The sequence below is a fragment of the Clinocottus analis genome, unplaced genomic scaffold (genome assembly GCF_023055335.1).
Source record: "Clinocottus analis isolate CAN_PGR_092001 unplaced genomic scaffold, fCliAna1.0.p SCAF_19, whole genome shotgun sequence".
NCBI lineage: Eukaryota > Metazoa > Chordata > Actinopteri > Perciformes > Cottidae > Clinocottus > Clinocottus analis.
In genome coordinates, this window is record NW_027175920.1 from 2762733 (window position 1) to 2789333 (window position 26601).

The 26601-nt window shown below is 43.5% G+C and overlaps 2 protein-coding genes across 6 annotated transcripts in view; both read left to right on the plus strand.

The window, feature by feature from the left end:
• Positions 1-20995, plus strand: part of ttyh2 (tweety family member 2) — a 51668-nt gene extending 30673 nt beyond the window's left edge. For 2 of the 4 annotated variants that reach the window (XM_068583959.1, XM_068583962.1), the window contains 11 exons: positions 2798-2893; positions 8809-8881; positions 12878-12947; positions 13050-13105; positions 15350-15442; positions 15634-15726; positions 16071-16213; positions 17005-17190; positions 17555-17633; positions 18583-18609; positions 19765-20995. In XM_068583959.1, coding sequence (XP_068440060.1) covers positions 2798-2893; positions 8809-8881; positions 12878-12947; positions 13050-13105; positions 15350-15442; positions 15634-15726; positions 16071-16213; positions 17005-17190; positions 17555-17633; positions 18583-18609; positions 19765-19845 — 997 coding nt within the window. In that variant the 3' untranslated portion in view covers positions 19846-20995. The remainder of the gene's footprint in view (positions 1-2797; positions 2894-8808; positions 8882-12877; positions 12948-13049; positions 13106-15349; positions 15443-15633; positions 15727-16070; positions 16214-17004; positions 17191-17554; positions 17634-18582; positions 18610-19764) is intronic. The other 2 variants (XM_068583960.1, XM_068583961.1) reach the window with 2 other exon arrangements.
• An 814-nt stretch (positions 20996-21809) lies between these two features.
• kif19 (kinesin family member 19) overlaps positions 21810-26601 on the plus strand; it is a 31498-nt gene continuing 26706 nt past the window's right edge. The window contains exons 1-3 of one of the 2 annotated variants that reach the window (XM_068583824.1): positions 21810-21877; positions 21954-22339; positions 24484-24564. In XM_068583824.1, the coding sequence (XP_068439925.1) occupies positions 22301-22339; positions 24484-24564 (120 nt within the window). In that variant the 5' untranslated portion in view covers positions 21810-21877; positions 21954-22300. The remainder of the gene's footprint in view (positions 21878-21953; positions 22340-24483; positions 24565-26601) is intronic. The other variant, XM_068583826.1, reaches the window with a different exon arrangement.

Here is a 26601-nt window from a genome sequence, read left to right on the forward strand (position 1 = left end):
TGAAGTAAAATATAGATATACGTCCTTCTTAGAGATGCCAGATGCACGTCAGCTAATAATATCTTGTCTCTTCTATGGCTGCAATCGCTGCGCAACCTGTCAGTCGAACATGCAGCCGAATAGATAATTCATGTGTGGGAAGTTGCACGCTTCATGACCTTAATACATCACATGATATTTAGCGGATGGGATGAAACTTGCGCGTGTGTCTGTGATCCATTTACGTGAATGTGAAGTCCCCGAGCAGAGGCAATGCTGTGGGGCGTTTTTTTAAAGTAGGAGAATCCGATGTAATGATTAGCAATCTTTGCATCAACACTGCAGACCCTAATGAACGACTACAGTATGTTCAGGATTATTATCCTCAGTCTAGTCTCATCACAGATAAACACTCTTATCTTGAAGCAGAAACCAGGCCCAGTGCCAATTTTTGTATGTACTTTTTCGTCCTCGTGTAACCTGATGGTATTTATGTGGAGTCTGCAGAAAGCGACCGGCTGGTGTGTTTGTATTGATCTGCAATCTGACTCCTCTCCTCCGCTGATAATTCAATACCGCACATAGCTCCGCACTAACAGGGCAGACAGTTAGACACTGTGAGCGGTTAATGGACTCGTTATCACTGCCTCATGCCCCGACATAGAGCTGTGTGTGTGTGTGTGTCTGTGTGTGTTTTGCATGTTTCGGATTTGACTCGTCAAAGTTGCCCGTTGATCTTCAATGTTCTCGTTCTGGAGTGTTTTGTTTACTCGTCAAACTCGCTCTCAGTGTTTGTCGTGTTACTTAACTGAGAACCCAAGAGAAAATAAAAAGACTCTTTTCTATTTTATTCATTCTTTAATCTAATTTTCTCTGTTTTCTGACGTTGACAACATGAGTACATTTTTTTTTTTTACTCCAGCTACGCAGTGCTCGGGTATTTTAAGACGGGGGTTGTCAACCTTTTCTAACTTAAGGCACACTTTTGAATGTAAGAAACTATGTAGAGGACATTAGCATGACAAAAAATATATAGTATACATTTTATTCATGTATTATTAATTATTCAGTTCCAAACACACTAAATACAAATGGATGTCCAGTTCAGAGACATTTTAATTAAAAAAAAACTAAAAATAGATTTTCAAAATAAGATGTAGCATGAAGCCTCAAAGCTACAAAGCTAATAAAATCCTTAACATCCCTCTGTGTGTGAGCCCTGATCAGTTGGCCTGCTGCTGTCCCATTAAAACCCACTATTCATGGACAGTGACCTCTGACCTCTCTGTGGGGAACACTGAATAAAATGTCATTTCTATTGTCACGATCAACCGTTCGAACGGAAGCTCGCACATTCGCGTCTTGATACGCGTCACAATTTCTTGACGACGTACTTTCCTATCGCGCGTGAACCTAACCCCCGTGGCCCCGCGCGTCTCGACTCCATCTGACTCTAATTGGATTAAGTCGACGCCAAAGACAAACACGGTGGCGGCGTCACCCGAGAGCCTCCGTGCGCTCGACATCATCCCGGCCTCTCGGCTGTACCCTGCCGAGGCGGGTGGGGGGAGGAAGATGAAAGCGAGGATGAAATATCAAGGAGGTGGTGGCGAGGGAGAGAAAAGGGGGCTGAAAGGGAGACGGAGGGGATGGGGGGGGGGGGGATTAAAGAGTGTGAAAAAGGAGGAGGATAGAAGGGTGCAAGAGTGACGAGGGAGATGTGGAAAGCATGCTGTCGCTTGATGGAAAGGCAGATGGGAAGAAAAGAAGACTGTACGAAGTGAGAATAAAGTAGGGTTAATGGTGCAGGAGGTATAATGGAAAAAGAGAGTAAGATGCACACTGATGGAGATGAAATGAGACACAAGGAGGCGACTTTGATTCGAGGTATCGATCGTTAAAGGTGATGTGTGTGTGTATATATAACTGCCACCTCTCCATTCCCCGTTTGTTTCACAGCATAAAACATTCAGCCATATGGATTTGAGTCCATTCATTATGAACCATCTGGACAGGCTTTCTGTGTGTCCGGTCACAGGCTGACCACTGCTCACATAACAGATGGGTACACTGAGGCGGGCAATACTGGACAAGATTACACCCTGAGGCATCAACGCACACACACACACACACCCACACACACACACACACACCCCTCAGATGACAGCGTGTGTCTTTTGAGGTGAAAATAAGGGGGACTCTCTCATGTTTGTATGGAGAGAAGAGCTGGAGACGGCGTTGGAGGCTGGAGGCCCGGTTCATTCCGGGTGAAGACAATGCTTCAAACTTGCATTACTCCTCCAGTTGCAAAAAAAAAGTCAGATTACATAAAAGTCTTTGAGAGAAATGAGCCTAGTTCTCACTTGATGTATTACCTCAGTAATTATTAAAATAGATTATTCCATTCCAGGAAGCCATTACTGTTACTCGCCCCTAATCCTATTTATTGTTTGAGTTGTGGTTAGTGGTTGTACATTGGGGTGAAATACTAGAGTATCACCGATTTCTATGTTTAGTTTGAGACCTAACATGTTTAATTTATTTTTTTTTCGATATTTTTTTCTTGATTTGTGACCTGATATGAAAGCGTGCCCGTTGTTGGGGTCAAAGAGTTGCAGGAGAAGTTCCACAAGCGGTCACTTAATAACTGGCGTACAGTGGTTTTGTTACCGATAGGGAATGATGGCAAGAACTATACCAATGAAACACAGGTTACATGAAACTGGAAACTTCTCATATTTTGCAAAAAACAGCATTCACCAGCAGCGGTTTGATCTTCTGTGTGTGTGTGTGTGTGTGTGTGTGTGTGTCTCTGCAGGTGGCTGACCTACCTGCTGCTCCTCATCCTGGACCTCATCATCTGCCTGCTGGCCTGCCTGGGGCTGGCCAAGCAGTCTCGCTGGCTGCTCACCACGTGAGTCTAATGCACTCTGTAAAACGCAGCTATTTACAAAGCCAGCTGTTTTCTTATTTTTTTTTATTACAAAGCAAAGAGTAATGCTTTGGTTTGGTGTGTGATTTTTCTTGAAAAGGCAGAGAGTGAAGAGGCTGGGGCAGGATAAACGAGAAGAGGGAGTGGATTGGGAGATTAGCTGACTCTAGTAAATCACAGCTAACTGGGAAACATTCATTTGGATTGAGTCACATTTGTGCTGCAGCAGCTGCTCCAGATTCAATTTATCCAGATGTTACGTCGGGGTTAACGTGCACATTGTATCACGCTCACGTCTCCAAACACTAGATTATTATTGTACGTTGTCTTCGCTTAAAAAGACCATTATATATATATTCTTCCAGTTGCTCCTAGATGTCCATTACTTGACGTTTCTACCACCTTTTGAGTCAGTTTAATCACTTTCATCCACTTCTTGTTATCATATGTGCTTCACAAGAATCTTTGTTGAACAGGAAAAACAAATATGACACATCGGAAACAAAGAACGAGATGAATAAGTATGAGTTGGTGTAGACGGAGGAAGCTGGAGGCGGGAGTTGCTACGCTTCGCGTGGGAAATCACCTGCCAACGAGGCGGCGACGTCTTGGATCACGCCGCCGTACGAACACTGTCGCGCGTTTTGCGTCTCGGCGTCGCCGGCGCTGGCGGTCGGTTGAACTCGTTCGCGACGTCGCTCGCACTCTGCTCCACGGATTGGTTTCGAGAGCCACGGCGAGATGGGAACGAAGCCATCCGGCGTTATCGCTAATATCACTTCCCGTGGATCCCGTTTAACACGTGACCTCCGCTTTTACGTGGCTTCCGATACCGGACCCGGCACACTGCGTCTCCTGACCCTCGTATGGCACGTCAGTAATAATTTAACGCTGTATTTTTAGGCCTTTATTTTTTTTTTGGATTAATATTTTATTGATTTTGCCTTTTTAATGAGTGGCAAGAAAAATAAAAACAAGCACATGCAGAGGCAATTAAACATAATATAAGTACAATTTAAGATAGAAACCAGTCATTTAATGAATGTCTTTTTTTAGAGGCAGGAAGTTCTGAGAATCCATTTCAATGGAAACAGGATGTGGAGACGACAGCATCATAAATAACACTCCCACACATAATACATGTTAAGCTGGGAAGCGATTTGAAACTGCACTGTATGTACAGCGTATTTATATCACATGCAGGGCCTCTGCTTTCATTTAATCTCCTTACAGTATCTATAACTTAATTATATCCACTGGAATGTGATTTTTTTTTATTTTTCTCTCTCTCTCTCGCTGTAAAGGAGCTTTTCACGGGGCATGAAATCCACCCGGGCCTCCATTCATCCAGCCGAGCGTCACTCTGTCGCTCGCAATCAGCGAGTTCTGGGTGTGAGCCGCGCTAAACTCGCCCTGCTAACCACAAACCCCTCCCTCCCTACACTTCACCCTCCACAACCCCCCACCATCCCCCCTCTGCACACACAAGATGAGTCAGTGTCAAGAGTGTCTGCCCTCCCAAGGCATGCTCTCTTCCAGCGGAGTGGAAGTGGTTGGAGGCTGTCGGGAGCAGATTACACTCGGGGGCCCCGGGCGACTCTTCCCGGTGCTTCTAACGGGGGCTCGCTCCGTGTTAGCGTGACACACAGCAACGGCTCAGAAAAGAAGATACTCCCACATGTGACGGGGGAGGAAGAGACGTCCCTGAGACCTCGCTGTCAGCACTCGACCCCCCCCCCTCCTTTGGATGTCGTTTTGAAATTGAAATATTCTGCATGCAGCTGCAGAATATTTCAATTTCAGGCAATCACATTTCCATTCACCTTTTTTTTTTTTTATTATAGTGGAGTCGTAGCGGAAAAACCTGAGAACGCAACGCAGCATCTATGGGGGGGCGAAAGTTTGAAATGTCATGATGTAAATACAGCGTGAGCCCATTTCCCGGCTTAATGTCGTGGATTTGCAGGATTGAGTGGGCACCTCGTGCAGAAGAAAATAAAGGAGGGAAGAAACTAATTTCCCAGGATGACGGAAACCATTTGAGCACGGAAGCACAGCAAAGAGGAATTGTCATGTAAACAAAACAAAACGAAGGATTTGCATGCGCTGAAATGCGAATGAAACACAATCGCAGCATTGGTAAGAAAGGAGAAGGGAAGGAAAAAACATGATTTACTGCCTGAAGGAAACAGTCATATAAGTTGTGTGTGTAAAGGAGTATACAGCTTTACACGGGGAGCTCAGGTAATCTCACATTTCCAAAAAGCTATGGGCGGATTATGAGCCTCTGGGCACAGACGTGTGTCGGGAAACTCCCAGCAAGACAGACTTTATAATCTTTTGGACTCTTTTTGCTCTTGTTTTGTGTCTTTTAGTTGTTTGTCCCTTTGTAGTTGTTTTGCGCATCCGTGGAGTCGTTTAGCATCCGTCTGTAATTATGTCTTGTCGTCATTTTTTGTTTCTTTGTCGTGGTTTTTTCTTTTTTTTCCCCCCTTATAGTTTTCATAGCTGTTTTGACTTAATTTGAGGTTGTTTAGAAGTAGTTTTTGTATGTTTGATGGTCATCTTGAGGCTTTTCCTGGTTGATATGTGTCTTTGAGTGACTTTATTTTGGGCCTAAAGTAGCTGCAAATCCAGGTCAAAGCAGGTCAATGATTCATTAAATATACAGCTCTTCGGCAAGAGGCTCGACGGGTATTTCACAAGTGAACAATAGCGTCTAGCATACGTCTCGTACAGTCAATATCTGGTTAGACTCACGCAAACCAGCCGAGGCTGCGGAGCCAAAACCCTCATCCAAATCACAATGTGTGAGAAATGTCGCAAGTGGTAAACACAATACACCGAGGCGACGAGTAAAAAGGTGTGAGAGCGATGACGATCACAGCGCAGGGGCCTCAATTAGATCTGCAGAGAGCGATGTGATTATAATCGCAGGCTAATTGCCGTTGGCAGCGTGTCTCCAGCATCTCTCTCACTTCTCTGCGTGTCGACTGTTTGGCAGAAGCACGCCACCGAGACGCAGCGCTTCTAGTCTCAGTCAAGACGGAAATTGACTTTCAACACTGATTTTTAATTCAGAGTGACTTGACCTCATCCTCGGTGAGTGCGCTTCCTGGCGTCGTCTTCACCGCTCATTTGCTTTGGGGATATTTTTAAACTGGATGCGCTTTTCTGTCGGGTTTACAGCCGAAATTCCTGTGATTTCCACCTTTTTGGCTCACCAGAGCACAACGGTGAATACAGTCTTGGTTTTCTGACTCGGAAGAGCCAATCAGAGGGCATTTCTCCCTTCTTTTTTCTTCCTGACAGCCAGTGTCGGAGTTGCTCGAAGAAGCTCCCGCACCACCACGATGAACTGTCAAAGAGGCAAAAGACTGGCAGAGACGTTGGCAAATAGTCCCCGAGCCTTTTGGCTTTTGACCTTTTTTTTTTAAAAAAAAAACAGCTCAAACTGAGACTTTTGAAAGACTAATAAAGTGAAAGAATTAAAAATTTCACCTGGAAATAAATAAATAAATCGTGAATTAGAGAGAAGTCAGAAATAAAAAAATCTGAACTTTTTTTCTTGGTCAACTTGTGAGGCCTCGAACATATTTAATCCGGATTTGGGATAGTAGTGTGTGTGTTTGTGTGTGTGTGTGGACAGGCGCAAACAAACAAGTACAAGACACACACACAATGAGTGTAAACAAGATGTTGAAAACACACTTGTGTGTTGACCGTACGCCGATATAGATGCTGTGGCTGAACCACTCGAGACAGTCCAGCAACCTTTTTGCGTCCGTCCCGCTCCTCGACTTTTGAGTCGAGATAAGGACGCGGATGCGACGCCTCGCTCTCCTTCCCATCTTTTCCATTATCAAGTGTCAGGGCCTCGGTATCGGAGAGGAGAGCGAGACAGAGTACGTGAGTGAAAAACGGGTAAAGAGGGAGGCAGAGAAAAGATACGGGCGGCGAGAGAGTAAAGAAAGTGGTGGGAGCTTAGTATCTCCTCTTGAATTGGATTAGCCCGAGTGTTGAAAAATGAGTGGGTTCTGGACACGCATCCTCCAATTACATTTAATCACAGGTGACATGCTGAAAGGAGAATATCTGGAAAGTGCCACAGTGGCTTATTGGATTATGTCGCATAACAAAAGCTCGTCGAGGACCAGTGTTCATCTTTTAATGGGTATTGATCTTCTACTGTGCTGTTTTACACACATATACAGACCCGTCAACGGCCGCCCCGATCCCTCCCATCTCCGCCACATTAATGTCACATGTCTCCGATGTCCTTTTGGGGGTCGCTGGGAAACAAAACCCCTTTTGAGGGGGAAACATAATGAAATGTACGCCAGCGGGTCGGCCGCGCTCGTTCCTCGGTACACGCCGTCGCGGCTGCAGCATTAACCCCCGCTAAAAGGAAAATATGTGACCTCTGACTTCCTCTGCCGATGAGAATGAGATCACCACTCCTGGTCCTCGGGGCTCACGCCGTTTCCCTTCAATAACAGAAAGCGTTATGAAAATAGCTCCATCTGCATCACTGCGCTCCCCCAGGATGCTGATAACTACACGGACAAAACGCCACATTTTTGGGTTTTTTTTTTAGTGTTGAGGTTGCCCGCGCGTTCGTCATCTGTACAACGTGTTTGTTCTTCCTCATGTCTTTGAACTCGTTTTTGTACAAACACATTTATTCTCTCGTGGTTTGTGCGAGTGACTTAAGTGTTTAAAATTTGATTTTACAAACACAATTTACAAGTTGTCCACACCTGTCATGAGCAATTAGCCTGCTGATATCCAAACTTAAATGCAATGGATCGCATATTTCAGTACTTTAAAGCAATTTGGGGTTTGAAAATCCCACATTAATAAAGTACAGGCTAATATAATTCCAATTGTATTGAAGTCGCCTCATGATATCAGCATTATTTTAAATTGGCTATTGATGCTTTTGTATACCACGACACTATGAACTCCCCTCTTTGTATTCATCACCGGCCTTGCTGTGGCGTTTTTATATGGTATTATTTTGTCTTCTGTGACAGTATACAACTTCACGTGTTGTCGTTTGTTCCTTTTCCTTTGCTTTGGTAAATCCCCTATTTCTGTTGCTGTTGCAAATTATGCAATTTCCTTTTATGGATCTCTGCAAGCGGCACTTCAATTTAGGACACGGAGCCTTGTGTCGTATTTGTGAGGCGGTAATTATGCTCATTTCCAAAACTATCGAGAACTTGCGCTCATTCCCGCACAGCGAGCGTTCATCGTGTTCACGCTGGTCATTTACACACTTATCTAAAAGGTTTGTTTAATCTGAGCGACCACCCTCTGACAACAAGAATACACTCAGGGTTTTCATCTTCTGCAATAAAGTGTTTTGCTTTACCGTCGCTGCTCTCGTCTGCATCTTTTATCCCTTTTCAGCTAAAAAAAAAAAAGCTTGTGCAGAGTTTACCAGCTAAAATGACAGATGCTTTCTTGTTTGTGTCGAGCCAAACAGAGCTAAAAAAGAGTGGACTTGCATCTAGTTGGACGTTGTATGACAAAGGGAACGTCCCTTTTCTGTAAATTAGCGTCTATGTAAATAATTCCTGCATATAAACTAAAACCATGTTAATAGCTCAGTTTTGTGTTTGCAACTTGTTTATGCTGCCACCTAGTGGCCAAAAAAACAGTTATTAAAGGTTTAAATGACACACGTGAAGTACTTTTAATAATGACGTGATTTAAGAAAGAAATAGTGCCTCTCCCGCTCAAAACATTACAAGCCTTACTTCATTTGAATCAATAACCATCTTTGCCAAGTCATCATGTTGTGGTTGTCGAGGTTTCATTTGTTAAAATGCATTCAAAACATTTTTTCCCGAGTTGCATTGTGACCTTGCTGCTGCCTTGTGTCCCTGCAGGATGATGGTGTTTGGAGTGCTGACGCTGGTCCTGAGCTGGACCTCTCTGGGCGCCGGCCTGGCCTCCGCTGTGGTGAGAGCTTCCTTCCTCCCTTCATCCCTCCCTCATGACGGGCGCTCGTACCCGAACATGAACTAGTCCGCAAATCAATTCTTGTCGTGCCCGACAGTGATGACAAATCGCTTTAACTACACGCACATCGCGCTTGAAAAATGTCTTTTAATGTGTGTGTGTGTGGGTGAGCGAGAAGCGATGATCATACGCACCGCTGCACATGTACTTATGCGCGTGTACCTGCACGTGGAACATCTGTGCTGTGTCATTGCCAAAAGCATGGGAAACGATTGTCTCTCCTTTTGTTCTCATCAAGCCTTTTTGATCAGATTGTTGCGTGTATTAGCTGCTGATGGAGGGTCTTTAGAGCCTTAATTGTTTGTTGTTGTTGTTGTTGTTTTCTCAAGCGTGTTCTCACGGCTCCATCTTCTTCTGAACTTTTGTCTGAGGTTCATCTTTCTGTCACGTCGTACGCTTTTGATCTCTGCGTTCAAACGCTGCTGAAAATAGGCCGACAAAAGAACAAAAATCCCAAACGCAAACCTTTGTCGGCGTCGTCATACAAAGCCTGAATAACTTTATTCATAGTCAAGGATTATGACTATACAGGAATCCAAAAGCAGGCTTTTAAAGCCGATCATGCTGAATAGGTGAATCATTTCACTGTTTCGCCGCATTATCGTCCCCAAATGACTTCGACCTCGAGGGCAAGAATTAAAAGTGATATGCAAAAAAAACAAACAGCGAGATGAATTTGAAAGAAGATCGGATGGATGAGCGCCGGTGTTTGACTCACCTGCCTCAGGCGAGTGTGCTATTTTTCCCAGGTTTGTTGTTGGATGTTGTGTTTTGACTGGAGGCCGTAGAGGATTTAACACGAGTGAATTCAACGTGGCGATAATGAGCATCGGGTGGAAAGCAGCAGGAGGTGCAACAAATTAGTCTCCGGGTTTTATCCTTCTTTTTTTCCAATTCCAAGTCTCTGTGGTTCATGTTTGCTTGATCGATGGTTGAAATGCCGGTGATATAGATGTGCTGTGTAGCCAAGCGTGCATTGTTAACCAGGCTGCACAATGCAGAACGACCCAAATCAAAAGGGTTCTTTCTCTGGGTAACATCCACGGCAATAACATGGCAATCCAGCCATGAGTTACCTCCTGTCATTTTGTTGTTGTTGTTGTTTGAGCGTATCCCTTTAAGAAGCACGAGAGCATCCATTAGAGTGCTGCAGGAGTGAGTCCAATGACCCAGAAATGAGTAATATTGCACATACGGTTCCCTCGTTTCTGACTCGGGTGCCTGATATAAGCTGGAGTGAACTCAAGTCATCACACCGACGACGTCGCCTCGATTGCTTCGTTGTGTTCATACTCGCACTCGTGCAACTGCGGCGTCGTTATTGTGAAGCCTCGCGTTAGCTTTTCACTTCTGCCGATTGATCTAAAAATCATGCAGATGTTAATTTGTGAGGATGTTTTACTGAACAAAACTCTTTTTTTTTTGCCACTGGGTTTGTTTTCTGCAACAATCCAAAAGCTTTTTTGTCAAATGAACCAGTGCGACTCCAACTTCCGGGGGTTGGCCTTTAAAATAAATGCAGCCCTGTATGTCTTCATCGTGAACTCACCGTTAGATGAATGTGAACAAATAGGAACGATTGCCTGTGAGGAGCAGTAGAGGAAAGGTCAAAGAACAACCCATAAACATATACAGCCACTTTTTTACCAGACCAAAGCGTTCGCCCAGCCCAAATTTTCCGAGCTTGACCAAAAATTGGTCAAGGGGCCATCAAAAATAATTGGAAATGATTATTGGGGGGACCATAAATATCCGAACCAAATTGAGATATTTGATTGGTTGTGTGTTTCTCATTCAGTGTGTGTCACTCATTCATGACATTCACGCCGGCCTATTGCGCAACCCGTCTGTAACGGGGCGCTTGTCTGAGGCTGTGTGGTTTAATTCCAATGGGCCTTTTTTTAATGCTTTGAGAGCAGGCACCTCTGTTTAAAACAGGCCTCTTAACTGCTCAGACGTCGATACAAATGGCTGTGAAAAAAAAAGCAATTAAATGAGCAATCTGCAGTGGCTCCAGCATCAGACATTATGCCTTTGTGCGAATAAATGTGTGTCGCGTATATGTGTCATCTCTATTTTTGCGTTAATGTGAGAACCTATGCATGTGTGTTAGTGTGCAACCTGTCTGCATGAAGGTTAGGCTGTGTGTGTGTGTGTGTGTGTGTGTGTGTGTGTGTGTGTGTGTGTGTGTGTGTGTGTGTGTGTGTGTGTTTGCGCGCATGTGTGACTCAGCACAGTCTGCACTGCTCTGAATACGAATTAACTTTTTTTTTGTTGCCCTACACAAAATACTCTGTCGTGCTGTCAATTCTTTAATAATTTAGTCTCTAAAATGTGGGAAAATGTCTAACGGGATGTTTTCAAAACAGCCTTTTAAGTCCGACTTATAGTCTAAATAGTCTTATAAATATTTGATTTAAAATGAGAGAGAAAGGTAGCACAACCTCACAGTGCATGCAGTTGAAATATTTTTGTTGCCAATGGAATAATTGTTTGAGCCTTAGGACTGTGTAAGAAAACATAAATGAATGGCAATCATTTTTGGAAAATGTTGCATTATTTTCATCTCAAATGTCCTGTGTGACTATATTTTTTCAGTAATGGTTAATCCGCTTCTGAAAAGTGAAGCCAGAGCAGCAGAGCCTTGAACTTGTATTCTTCCTCGAGGCCAGCAGGGGGCGACTCCTCTGGTCGCTAAAAGTTGTCTCATTGTCACTCCTCCGCACTCCAAGTACACTTAAATTCACGGGGTTACCAAAAACCAAGACTACCAAGCGATTACCACCAGCATGCCGAACTCAAGACTTTAAGAAAGGCAGCGGGTGACTTCACGACAGCCACTTCTTACAGTCAGTCTGCGGGATTAATTCAGACTCTTGTTGCTAATTCTGCGGCTCGACTTGACAAGTCATCAGTCCATCTCAGAGCTAAAGTGAATTGACGTTCAGCTCTCCACATGAGCTGGTTTAATGGTGTGGTGTGGTGTGTGAGCCGCAGCGGCCACTTAGCCATGGAATCGCCCCCATCGAAACACACTACGCTGCCGCCTGAAAATGTCAAATCCCTGCGGTGCTCCTTTTTTTTTTTTTTTGCTCTCGGTCTCCTCCATCCCGAGAATGTACTCGCTGCCAGCAGCAACATCCGCAGGAAACCCCGCATGTGGGCGTGGACAGTGCGTTCGCCTGTGCGTGGCCACGGGCCTGTGGTCCCAGGTGTGCACGTTAGATGTTGACGATGTTTGTGCATGCGCGTGTGTGCATGGGAATCTTTAAATTGTGTGTGTGTATGTCGGCTGCATCATGCATCCATGCATAATACATAATACATGCACCTCTTCACAGAGCTCTAAATGACAATCAGATCATTCTCTCTGGTTTCCCTTTTGAGAATTCAAACTAACTAGCTCCTAAATGGCAGAGCTCTTTTCCTTTTATCCACGATTTCTAACAAACGAGCTTGAGTTTACCGAGGATCCCCCACCGGCCCCCCTCCCGAGAGAAGGTTAAGCTCCACGCTGTGTGTTTGACCTGAGCCCGAGAGACGTTCAACATTCAGACAGCGCAGCTCGGAGGAGACCTCCGCTCCTCTCTTTTGTTATATTTCACCAACGCTGGTTTCTCCTTCTTCTTCTTCTTCTTCTTCTTCTTCTTCTTCTTCTTCTTGGCTCTGTGGCGGTGGAGTGAAAGTGACAGAATTGAAAAGTATTCCTGTCTAGACCCGTTAAAGTGGATTATAGGAGCAGTGTGTCTTCCTTTTTATGTTCTCAATGTCAAAAAGACTTTAATGAACTAATAATGTCAGGTGGAGTAATTGTCACTCCGATTAATTTCTCCTCTTAAAATTTCTTAATTCTTTTAGTTTTTTTTAAGGATCATTCATTATTTTTAAGCCGTTTTCTGTTCACACGTCTCCTGCTTCTTCTTTAATTTATTTCAGGGCACGAGTGATTTCTGCGTGTCTCCTGACAAGTTCCTCCTGAGCCAGACGAAAGGCGCCATCGGCTCGGGTGAGTTTGAGCGTGAATCATGCTGCGTTAATGGAGTCTGCGGCTGTGACATTAACTGTACTTTAGCAAAAAAAAACTGACTGCTGATTTGTGTTTTCACAGATATCGTTCATTACTACCTTTACTGCAACCAGACCCTCTCCAACCCCTTCCAGCAGGTAGGAAACAGGAGGACTACAGACAATGTAGTCAAGTCAACTATAATTTTACAATGAATTTATTCTGCAACGTACACAGAGTGTTTTTACAGGTCACATTGTTCAGACCCTATATACTTAAATTTGACTTTTTTTTTCATGCAACAACATAATCACACAGTGTGCTTGTGATATGCATCAGTATCTGAGTCCTACTTTTTGTGGAATACACAGACTGTACACTACACTTTTGCATTTCACAAAATAAATCCCAAACTTTTTTTTTCTGAATTCAAATGTGGCCTAACGTTGAAATATGTCCTGATTTTAAATGAAGCAGAATCTGATTAAAACGCAAAAAGAGGCTTTTATAATCTGACCGATAACTAAATACTTAAAATTAACATTTATTTTCTATTTCAGTCAGTCCTCTGAATGATACCAAGAGCATTAATACTAATGTATTAATGTTCAATAACCAGATCTGCAGAGGGACGGATCTCAACACCAGTTTCTGTCTTTTTGGCTAAACTTTATTTTGGGAAATATTGCGACAATCTGGGTTTTTTATTACGTGAATGTGGAACAGGATTTCACTACATACGGAAATATCATCATGTAGATGATGATGAAGAGGTGGTTTTATGCAAACTAGAGGTTTTAAAACATTTAACCGAGATTTTGACCTGCAATTCACTGGATGAGGAGCTCTCTCTCGCTCTCGCTCTCTCTCTCTCTCTCTCTCTCTCTCTCTCTCTCTCTCTCTCTCTCTCCCCGCATCCTCCTCCTCTTTCTACTGTGTTTCGTCGGCCTCCAGCATGCACCAAGCAAACAAGACATGCCGAAATGTTGCAACGCTCCAAAAACAAAGCCCGCCCTCTCTCCTGAGGGGTCGATGAGGTAGATGTTAGGAGGGAGGACGGAGGGGTCGGGGGGGTGCATCACCTCACTGGCTTCACCGTCGACATCAGTCAGCAGTGGAGTACATTTTCTTGCGAGCTCAGATCTTGTTATCCGGCCCTGCTGGACGTGCCCCGAGGATAACAAGAGCGCAGCGGCAGGAGGGTTCGGACAGCCGTCACCCCGCCGCCCGGTGGACTGAGTCAGCGCTCTTCTTCTCTGCCACACAGATACCCAACAGGTGCAAAGTTCACGAGCGAGCTGCCAGATGCGGGAGATCACTCCGCTTGGCAAACAAACAAGCTCTCCCTCTCCCTCGTCTCTCTCTCTCTCTCTCTCTCTCTCATGTATTCTGCAGCTGCCCTGCAGTTCCCCCCCTCCGCGCCCTCGTGCTTCAACGCTCTGGGGCATTTTCTCGTCCTCATCTCTTCTCCTTTTCTTAGCTTCCTCCATCCACTTTCTCCGTCCTATATACAGTATATATATTTTTATACTTGGCTAACTAGCTGAAAAGCCAAAATCCGATCAGGCTTTAGATTATGCAGCAGAGAGCACTTTGACCACGGACAGTCGGGAAGATCCAAAAGGAAGAGAAAAAAAAAAGTGAGATCATAGGAAAGCAATTACATTTATGAATGGTTGAGGTAATTGACCATATCCTGTTTCAATTTTTAACATTGTGCCACAGGCTAGGGGGTTTCCAGGCTGCTTTTGTTAGGTTGGTTGACTGCTAGGTACAGTTTCACTTTAGAGACGTGACAGATTAAGACATTTAATTCAATTTATGGTCGCATGTAATTTAAAAAGAGGCAGTGGGCAGAAGGTCTTTCAGGCTAGTCCACTTATTATATCGAATTGAATGTGGAGGCTTACTTTGCCCCCTGCTGGTGGGAACAAGGACCTACACCACCACATAGGCTTCAACGCTGTAATGTAGTAAAAGAATATTTTATATACATTCATTGAAGACTAAATTAATGATTTTAATGCACCTTTTTTTCTGCTTTCTGTTGTATTTATCACATCCTGCTCCTTTTATACATGTTAACTTTGTGAAAAATGTCAATTTTAATTTGTTTTAAGGGTTTTCTTATTAGCGTTCACTCCGGCCCACTTGTGTTTTTTCTTCTTTTCATCCATCTTGAGAGTTCCTTTTGAATAAACAAACAAATTAGATGACAGAATCAAATGTTTTCTCTGTGTGGAAGGACACAAACCCCTAACCAGCTTCACCTGTGGCCAATTAGGCCTCATCAACTGCACCTGTTCCCTGAGCGGCCCCTCCCTTACCCCTACGCCCTCGCCTAGCCACGCCCCCAGCCACCACACAGAATAACTTTCAAACACACTTTCCTGTTTTCGCAGCCTCTCACCATCTTCCAGAGGTCTCTGACCACCATGCAGATCCAGATCCAGGGTCTGCTGCAGTTCGCCGTGCCTCTGTTCCCCACCGCTGAGGTATCGCCACACACACACACACACACACACACACACACACACACACACACACACACACACACACACACACACACACACACACACACACACCTGGCTGTGATGTTATTGCTGGAGTCCAACTGAGTTTTCTTGTTTTAAATAAGTCCCCCCAGTGTTGGTCAGTGACCGTCTGTCTGGTGACCTCTCCACAGAGAGACCTTCTGGGTATCCAGAATTTGCTCAACTCCTCGGAGGCCGGTCTGCACCAGCTGACCGCCCTGTTGGACTGCAGGGGGCTCAACAAGGTTCGTTCACTGCATCCTAATTGGCACCACAGCGAGCACAACTAGGTCGGGGGGAAAGAGAGAGACTAAGTGGCCACGCAGGATTTCAGCATCAAACTGAAAGCGGAGCGGGGCACAGCGGAAAGAATTTCAAAATTGTAACAAGAATAACTTTTCTAAACGGGTGTTTTCCCACCACCGTATGTGCCCCGTTGAGCCTGTGCCGTGTGGCTCCTGACGGCAGAGCAGCTCACCTGAGCTGCACTCTTTCATCTTTGCTTTCGTTCGGTCCGCCTACACGAGCAAAAACAGTGTCCGCGTCTTCCTTTCTGTGTGTTCTAATATTTATTTGACCTCCTTTTTAGGACTACCTGGACGCGATGGTGGGGGTGTGCTACGACGGGGTGGAGGGTGTGCTCTACCTCTGCCTCTTCTCCACCCTGGCGGCCTGTGCCTTCACCGTCATGCTGTGTGCCATTCCCAGGGCATGGAGACAAATCGCCTGCAGGTCAGTTCGTTCTCTGCTTCTCTGCCTGAGCGCCCTCGTTTCCTCAGCCTGCGGCCGTTTTCTATGCAGCTTCTCCTCCTGTATGCGCCGAGGGATTCAAGGATCTCTCTATTGTCGTCATGCTGTCATCATGTTACAACTTCTTTCAAGCTGTAGTTCTACTCATTTGGCACATAAATACTAAAGTATGCCAAGTTATGTATTAGTGGTTCCTGTTCTGGAGTTATTAGTGTCTCTAAGCTGATGTTTATTAAGAGTCATTATGCACAGCTGAGATACTCATAATAATATTTCATTGATATAGTATTTTTAAAAACATAGTGTGAAAGTGCTTTGAAAGACAAGATGCAAAGCAATATGATAACAGGAAGCCAAACAAGGTGAGATTTAGGTAAAAACTTTGAAACAGAGATGAAACCGTACAGTGGATAAAACGGTTTGAACAAAGAAAATTCAATGAATATGAATAAAATGCTGTGGAAAAGCGATGGAAATATGAGTCATGCCGGTAGTTCAGATTTAACTGAGTTATGACTCAGAGCATAAGTAGTTTAATAAGTACCCTGATTGTGTCCATGAGCTGTGTGTCACAGCCTCTGCTGCTGCTCACAATGTTGATTAGCAGCCAAATCAGCGGCCAAACTATCACAATTAGCTATTTAAAAAAAAAAAAAAAGAAGCTAATTGCACCGGGGCCCTCACTGCGTATCTGCCTCACGTCTCTCACCCTGACAGTTTTAAAAACCTCCGGCCCTTCTGATGTCTCACCCCCCCCCCACCCCGCTTTCTAGGGAACGAGACTATGACGACATCGACGAGGAGGATCCATTCAACCCGCGGGCGAGGAGGATCGCCCCCCAGAACCCCAACCTCACCAACATGCACAGCTTCTGCAGCTACAGCAGCAGCATGGGCAGCCAGAACAGCCTCCACCCGCCGGCCCCCGCCGTCTCCAACGCCCCCGTGTCGGAGTACATGTGAGTGGACGAGAGTGGCGCGTGGAGCATTACATGACATTACATTTAGCCAAAGCGACTTCTAATAAATGCATTCAACCGCGAGTACAAATTTGGAGCAACAAGAATCAGGAAAGTACAATTTCTTCAATAAAGTTAAACTACAAAGTGCTCGCAGTCAGTGTCATTAAGTGCTAGTACTGCGCTACTTTCCTTATTCAAGGAATAGTCGAAAAAAGATATGTTTTTAGTTTGCTACGGAAGATGTAGAGACTTTCTGCTGTCCTCCTCATTCCACCATTAAGGAGCCAGGACAGCAAACAGTCGTGACTTTGTTCAAACGTCCTCATTTCCTCTGAGGAACTCTTCTCTCGCTCTTTCCCAGGAACCAGGCGGCTCTGTTCGGGGGGAACCCGCGGTACGAGAACGTCCCGCTGATAGGACGAGGCTCTCCACCCCCTTCGGTGCGTTGGGTCCCAGAGGCTAAGTCCTTCCTATGATGTCACTTCCCTGTTGCCTAACAGGCAGAGTTAGCCTTCAAAGCACAGGAAATTGTTTTTTATTAGAAGCAACTGCTGATTATTACATTCACATTTTCACTCTGCTCACTTCCTCGCTCAATTGTTAAAACCGTCCCTTGATTGAATCAAGTTTTTTTTTTATGACATTATTTCTCAGATGCATTTTAAATAGATACCGTGCCTTCCTCCGTAACTCACTGAGGCGGACTTACCGCGCCGCCTCAAGGAGAGGAGAAGTAATGTAGTTAATATTTAATCACTAAGGGAACATCATTTTGCCTTTCTGCGGCCGAATTCCCTAGAGGGAGTCATTCAGGTCTGAAACCATAAACTCACTCACTGTTGACACTGAGGCTTTTCTTCCTCGTCGAATTAATTCACCCCTCGCTGAGCCACTTGTCTCCTGCTACATGCTGTACGAGTGTGTGATGAAATGCAGCAGTTAAAATGCTTTCCGCAGGTGTTAATTCAACAGAAATGTTGTGTGAAACGACACTCAAGAGACGGTGTTGTGCTCATCGGGTCAGGAAGTACAAACTGAATTCATATTTTTGATAAATTGCACGTTTTTTGTTGAGTGCAGAGGTTTAAATTTCACAAATGTATGTTACAAAGAGCACTATTTTTTTCTACTTTGCATGTTTTGTATTAGCACAGTTTTATTAAAGTTTGTAGAAGAGAATGATTTTGTTAATTTGATGTACTTATTTAATGCCAGCAAGTGATGTATAATCTTTGCCCTCATGACTTCAAATGTGCAGCGTCATGCAGTAGTCCGCAGCTAACAGCTTCTTTTATATATTTTTTGTTTGTCCGTTTGTCATGTGTATGTTTGTATCTTTCATTTCTATATTTCCTCTTTTTTGTTTTTGTTTTTACTCAACTTTTGGAGATATACTCTCAGCAGTATAGAAATCGAGTAAGTCTTGTTTTACCTCTTCCTCGGGGTTAATGCCCTCGCTTTTCCTCTGTTGCATCTGTCTTCTACCTCTCCTTCACCTCACATCACGTCGTTTGGTTCCTGTGCGGTTTTCCTGTTCGGCATGGCTTTTCAACTCACAATCCTTCTTGTCCTCATTCCTGAGAGTCTGTTTTGGGTTAGTGAGGGTGTGTCTGCCCCTAGTGGTCACAGGGTGCTACTGTAGTTATGTCCCTGGAGTTCCTCACAGCCAACCTCCCAGTGCATGCAGTTCAGCTCCTGTCATTCAATTCTACAGCTCGTACTGCCACACGGTGTTCTGCACCAGTCGTGACGTACTTAATGTATTTTTATCCGGCTATTGACGGATAAAAAAAAAGTTAAAGTGATTTACTGTAGTCAGTTTTGTAGATATGAGTTAAAGGAGTAGTCCACAGAAAACACTCAGCATCCGTAGGCTCGACGGTGGCTCTTAAAAGTTCACGACATGCACGAAAGGCGACCCAGACTTGTGTGAAAATGTATTGAAACGTCCTCGGAAAACTTCTGAGACCGCTCCTGCAGCATCATCCGCCTCTCTGCTGTTGACCTTGGACGCAAGATGTGAACTTAAATTCACGGCTCACAGAAGTAGCAGGGAAAAAAAGGAGAAACCGTGTAGTAGTCAGTATGAAGGGCAGCGATAAACCAGGTGTAAACCTGACCTTCATCCAGTAGCTGATGAAGTAATCTGGAGTATTTGTGCAGGTGCGTGTGGCGGTCAGATGGAAGATCACGCAAATTTGCCTTCTGCAAAAGATGGCGCTATATATAGCCACGGTAGCATATTTACCCATTTATTGATTAAATAACATCACCGCCATAGTCTGGGTCGCCTCTTTAATCCATCGTAACTTCTGCGTATTTCCAAGCTGACTACCTGAGCCTCACCCCTTCCAGAGTCACCTTTTCAATCCTACACACGGTGAGGAATTAATACTCAATAGATGTTTTCAGTGGACTATTCCTTTAAACCCCCATGGCATTTCTTTGCATTTTATTAATTTGTTTAGCTATTAATTGGGCTCAGCTTTTGAAACCTCACCCTCTGCTCACAAAATCAGCTCGTAACATCCTCCGTGTGTGTGTCTGTGTGTTTACATGTTTCCTCCACAGTACTCACCCAGCATGCGGGCCACCTATCTGTCCATGACGGAGGAGCAGATTAGACACTTTGGGAACGACTTCCAAGCGTAGACTTCTTTATCTGAACCCCCGAGGACGGACACGGCATCCCGCACCACAGGCTCTGCAGACCAACGGCGTGACGCCACTTCCCAGCATCGCGAGGGCAGTGCGGGACATCGCATCAGTCCCGGACCCCCAAAGTGTGTGCAGCGTCAGGACAGGGGAAGCATATCGGTACTGTTCTCTGTGCTCATAAATGATCCATTTCCCTCTCGTGAGCCCCGAGGCTTTTTATAGGAGGGGGAACTTGCTAAATATTTCCCAACACGTGCTGTCGACCTTAACCTGATGTTAATATGTTGTGTTCGTCATCTATAGGTGATGCATTGAGGGGAGATTTGTCTTTAAGTACCTGAGGATTAATTTCTCACTGCAGTAAAACATAGCAAAGTGTTCACTATAAAGTAACAAACAAACCTGTCAGTTTAAAAAAAACTATTCCCTTTTCTTTTTTTATTTTTTATTTGACATTATGAAACTTCCATTCAGGTCTCCAAAGAGGAAAATGTGAACATGACAGCTGATGTAAACATTATTTCCTACATGTTACGCTTTGTCCTTTATGTTTGTGAAGCACAAACCCAGCACTGGCAGCGCACAGCGGGAGGTATTATTGAGGTATTTATTTACATTCACACACGGACACGCCCGCAAGTGAAGCTTTATGTTTCCAAATCTCCTGGAGACGAAACTACCTTGAGACCACGGCTTTTGTATATAAATTGTACTATAACAGACAGTTGTCTCATTCTGATGTAGTTTAAACAGTGTGCCAATTTTATATATATTTTTATTTCTAGTTTTATGTGGCGATCTCACATAGGGTCACTTTTTTTTTGTATTTTCTAAAGGGCCATTAATTCATGTTCTCTACATATCTAATCCCGCTAATTTAATAAAGTTGTAGTTTGTCATAACTTGGAAAGCTGTGCTGCTCTAACAAGGATGACAGTTTTCAGCAACTCAAACTATCCAAACAATCCATGTTTGTATTGCCTAACCATCTTATGTAGGGATTTAATACATGCAGTTTTGTTGAACTATTTTGGTCAGTGTCATTTCTGTAAGCATGTTGCGTTGTACAGGCGCTGAGGATGGTGCTTAATTTTACGTGTGACCCCAAAACTATGGGGTGTAATTGTGAGTTGAATAAATCTGTTTTGAGTACAACTTCATGCGTCTGAGTGTTGTTGGGTGTTACAGTACTTTGTGATCAACACAAAGGGTCCTCTAGTCTAAAGTCTTGCCGCCAACAAGTTGTTTGAAACTGTGGGCACGGTGAGGTATTTTATTCGTCCAGCAGGTGTCAGCATCGAGTTGCAAAGAAGTGCAGCTCAATGGAAACTGCGTTAACTCCATGTTGGAACAATCTATCGATCTCACGATACGTGGAGGTTAACTTCACTAGATGAAACAGTCTAAAGCCAACATTGTAACTGCTTTGACATAAGATATTTTACACTAGTAAAAAATTGTCCAATGTACAATATACTGTTTCAAGTCAAAGTCCTACCTGCATTTGATAGTTAGTCAAGTAAAAATACACAATTACAAATATACGTATCTACTAGTTTCCCGGAACTTAAAGTACCAAAAATGTACTAACTATAACATCAAAATATATATAAGTGCATATATACATATACAGTATATACTAACATAACTAGGCTTTACACTAACATTACAGTCTTAAGCTATAACACATCAATTAAAATCTACATATCTGTCAAATTAAATGAATATAGCGTCATTGAAGTAACGTTACAATCTTTTCTCAATGAACTGGTGAAGTATTAAGTTGCAAAAAATGGAAAACCCCAAGTAAAGTAAAAATGGCTGTACAGTACTTGAGTAAAGGTACTTGTACAATAGGAAGTAGTTGTTTCGCGAGCTTTAACTGTAGTTGGTGTTCCGCGGAATCTCCAGGGACAACGACGTACGCGCGCGCACATACACACATATACACGCGCGCGCACACACATAGCAACCCGGGGCAGCGGAGAGGAGCGAGGACACACGGACGAGGAGGTGACTGAGGCAGGTGGGCAGCTGTTGGTATCGCCGTCTCTCTCTCCTCGTATGCCGCCATAAATTATCCCCGTGTTTCGTGTTTCTAGCCCGCGTGCGTGGAAACGAGGTGGCTGACCGTCGACTCACTTTAGACAGACGAAGAAGGAAAGGAAAAGGAAAGGAAAGGAATGAAGGAGACAAAACGTGAGCTGGGGGACTGATAGTAACACGAGAGGTCGTGGCTGTTGTCACAGACCCCTCCGCCCGCGACGGAGTCCATTAGAGCGAGTTGTTGATTGTGAGACCGGAACGCTGCAGGTGTGCTTTTTTTTTTTGTTGTTTTTTTTTTGTTCTTCCTCTCAAGAGGAGTTGACATGCAGGTACCGACAGCGAGGAGGAGGATGTTCCCGTGTCCCGCGTGCTTTTGACCGTCTTCAGCCTCCACCCTGTGACCATGAAGGACACGGGGGAATCAAAGGAGCACCAACTAACTGTGAGTTCAAACTATACGCCGAGTTATCCCTTTTTAGGCGAGATGGTAGTTTGCACGAGCGAGCTGTTGCCAGCGGTGAACCATATGGTCTCATGTGATGTACAATAACGAACAACCAACAATCTGCAACCCGATACAGTTTGGCCATAACGTTTGATCACGTGATGCCCATAAGGTCCAGTTTGTTTGTTTTTTTGGAGGGGGTTGACAATGTTTTGAAATGTTGTTCTTGAGGTTATAGTTCAATTTCTTTAAGAGGTGATTCTCATTGTTTGTCCTGCATGAGTGAGGGGAACAAAAGACAATGGGGTCTCTGTGAGGATCACATGCAGGTGCTCTTCAGGTGTACTGTGCTTTTTTTTTTTTATCTCGCTAAGGGCTCACTTAATGGCTGGAATAGAGTCTCCTTCAAAAAGAATAACGTGTGTACAAGATTAGAATGGCTTTATTTTATTATTGATCTTTTATCTAATTAATACCCAAGCAAAAAAACAACAAGTGTGCCTTGGGTTATTTTTGTAATAATTTGCATTGGAAATGTTTTTACAATTGATGCAGTGAGCCCTTCACTAGAGTAAATGAGGGAAACACCTCTGAATATAATGAACAACACCAGCACAACATATATGTAACGCCTCTATGACCATGTGGACAAAAACCTAAACAGTTGTCATGCTTTGGAAAAAGGTATTTTTTAGAAGTATTTATTTTTTCTTTCTTAACAACATTCATTGTTGGTGTTATATTTTCAATTCCCCCAGCCTGACACGACATGCCCTGTGTTCTGCAGCTCATACCTGAATAATTGAAGTGGCTGTTTCAGTTGCCTGGCCTCTCGCTTGTCCAGCGTGTAATACACTTTCTACAGGGTGCTGAGAGGGCGAGCGCTGTATTATTCCCTTTTGCATTTACCTGCGTGTCTGTGGGTCACGTGCACATGAGCTTCTGGGTAGAGGACACCACCACTGTAATTGATATCTGCTGTTTTCATCCCGTTTGCGGCCATTAAAAAAACCTTTTTTTATCGATCTCTGAATGTTTTCATGGAAAGAAACTTTGCAGGGAGATAAAGTATGAAAAGGTGGTTGTGCATCAGTATATTAGTACACTAATAATACATATTTCAACTCAACTGATGGTTTTGTATCTGCCAAATACTACCCAGTGTTCAAAAGGGAAGGCTATTTTTCCCTCTGAAATTACTGGTGTTTGTTTGCGTGTGTGTGATTGTTTCAAAATGTCACCGCTCTGATTTGTTTTGGACAAACTGATTAATCAGGCTGTTAAAATGATTAAAGGTGGGATGTGGAGATTGTTTGGATAGTCAACCCATCCATAACACATACAATCAAACACATTCATCCTCAGAAGTACATCTGAACACTTTTGAGTTTCCAAGTGACTGAACTTCGTTTAGCGTAGGTTTAAGCACAGCACTCTCTAAATGTGAGTATCATTTATTAAAAAAGAAATCTTACATCCTGTGCTTGACATTTAAAAAGATTACACATGCAATTTTTGTACTGCCCTTTCATGAATTTGGGCAACTCTGGAGAGATGTATTTTTTTTCTTAGAATATCTCGACTTTTAGTCCTTACTCTTTGTCAAGCTTTGATAAGCCTACATCCCACTAATGCAATGCAGTAGTGTATTTTCTTTACACCATCTCTTAAATTCTACACGACCTTTATTGCTGTACATTTCATTGTCTAGATCTCAAAGATAACCTTGATTCTTCAAGGGGTTTTCCCTGAAGCATTATTCACCTGGCTTCACAACTTGTGAACTGATTAAAATGAATGGCGTTCTCCCTCGAGGTAGCAGAGTATTTTCACATACGCTGCTGCTGGCGAATGAACCCAGATTTTTCTCCTGTCCCACACTCTCTTCCAGCTCAGAACTAGACTAATAAGTACTCTCAACACATTTGCATATCCAATTACTCCTCTCGCGACAACTGAATCAACGCAGACTCCAGACACATTTATCTTAGAAGCCAGTACTATTATGTGCTGTCAATTATCTTCCTACGCATCGCGGCAAAGTTCAATATATCTTTTTTTTCACGTACAATTTCTGGAAATGAAATATTTCTGTCTTGGTTGAATCGAAGGGGGAGTAAAATGCACTCTTTGTGCCGCAGGTTGCCTTGAGGATCCGACCCCTCAGCGATGCTGAGCAGGAGGAGGCGGCGACGATCGTGGCCCACAGAGTGGACGACCAGGTAAGTTCTGTGTGTGTGTGTGTGTGTGTGTGTGTGTGTGTGGGTAACCTGTTCACCTCTGTGCGCATACAGTATGCATGCAGGTGAGTGAGTGATGGGGTCAGTGGCTGTGGCTGTGCTTGTGTGAGCTGTTGTCTCTGTTTCAGAAGCCTCTTCCTCTCTGTGACGAAGCTGCACAGATAAGGTGTCTGCAGGGACCTCTGCAATGTCAATAGCTGTGTTTTCTTTTTTTAGAAATAAACAACAACTCATTTGTAAAAGCTCAAATGTCACATTTCATTCAATTATGAATGAATGTGGCATGACTCAGACCTGTAGCAAAGAGAGTGACCTTTCTAACGACTGATAGAAAGCCGCAAATCAAATTCTTTCATGAGCAGACGGCTGAAAGCTTCGCCACAGTGAAAGCCCGGGGTCTAATTGGACGTCAACCACTGCAGAGCTGTGCAACACGTCTTCCATAAGACGTTCGTTTTGATGAATAAATACAAAAATATGAAGACGACATCAACAAAACAACTATAGAAATCATTGAAGCAAACAATATAAACAATATCTTATACATCAAACCTAGCAAGTAATAAATATATAATGATAATATAAATAACATATAAATTTAGTCTCTTTGATTCTGTCTGACTTGAATATAACAAAGAGTTACAACAAGGGCAAGTAGTAGCGCTCTCTTGTTATGGATTTATATCACAGTGTATGGAGTCAATCAGTTAGGGGTTTGATAGAGTACTTCATAAATATTTCCCTTTTTATACCTCTGCCAGACTCACAATGGGCAGTTAAAGAATAACACAATAAAGAAGAAAGAACTAAATCAATGCAGCAGAGCCAGATTGATCTTCGCATTACCCACAATGCACCATTGCCAACAAGAGTCCTGTGAATAGCACGCTATTATAGTCACAGCTAATGTAGTCTCAAGTAGACATGAGTAGCAGCTACAAGGGTCCGGTGAGCTCACTCCTTACTAACTCTACACCCACACATTGTATTTTATTTTTTTCTCCATCTTTCAAACTACTCAAATCGACACTTGACGCAATCTATCAGGCTCAACATGGCTCACTTCTGGAGCCGCAAAAGCCTTTTTAAACAACTTGCGTTCACAAGCCAGAGACCTGTTGACGGACTTTAATGTGTAAAGTAACACAACCGGCAGTTTAGTCGTACGATCAAGCCGTACGATTCGTTGCCATTTCTCAGAGTGTAGTTTGTTCCGAGTACATAACCCAGTGCTTTGGGAGGAAACTCTCGGAAGAGCAGTCTCGAAATGTCTTTGCTTTCCAGACATTAATGCCACCCTGTGCATAAACTACACTAAACACATATCTATGGAACAGAAAGTTGTGTTGAAACTAATGTCCCGCTACACCAACCTCCACACCAGCCTTCATTTATAATTCAATTTAGGACTTTGCTGTTGCTAATGCTTGTAGTTACGCGTTGAAATGCAGTTGTAGTAAACAATAAAAACATGGTAAACAAAACAATAAACGGTAGTGCTGGAGGGATGTAGACAGCTAGCAACCAAACAACTCTCTTAGCAGATAATATGACCGGTGTCTTCACAAACAGGTGCATGTCCCAGAAAACCTTCAGCTCGTTCTGCTCTCTTAGCTCTGAAGAAGACTCCTTCTTCACTTATCAGTCACTTCAGTCTTTTAGAAAGAACTTTTTTCCCATCTTAATTTTGTCCTACTCGTCCCAAAGCAGGATCCAGCCCAGTCAATTTTAATTGCAAAGAAACATTCTGTCTTTAGCATTTTTTTACCTTGTGTTAGCGACGGTTTTTATTAGTCATCTTAAAATATTTTCAACACCAGGACTTTTCTCCAGTGTTTAATTGATTACCAGAAAATGAATCAGCAACTATTTTAAGTATCAATACATTAATCAAGTATTATTTTTAAAGCACAAATTGCAATGGTTATTTTTTTTTTCCTCTGACTTTCTACAGGCCAAGTGATCAATCAACTGATGAATAAAATACCCAGTAGAATTATAGAGAATGAAAGTAATATA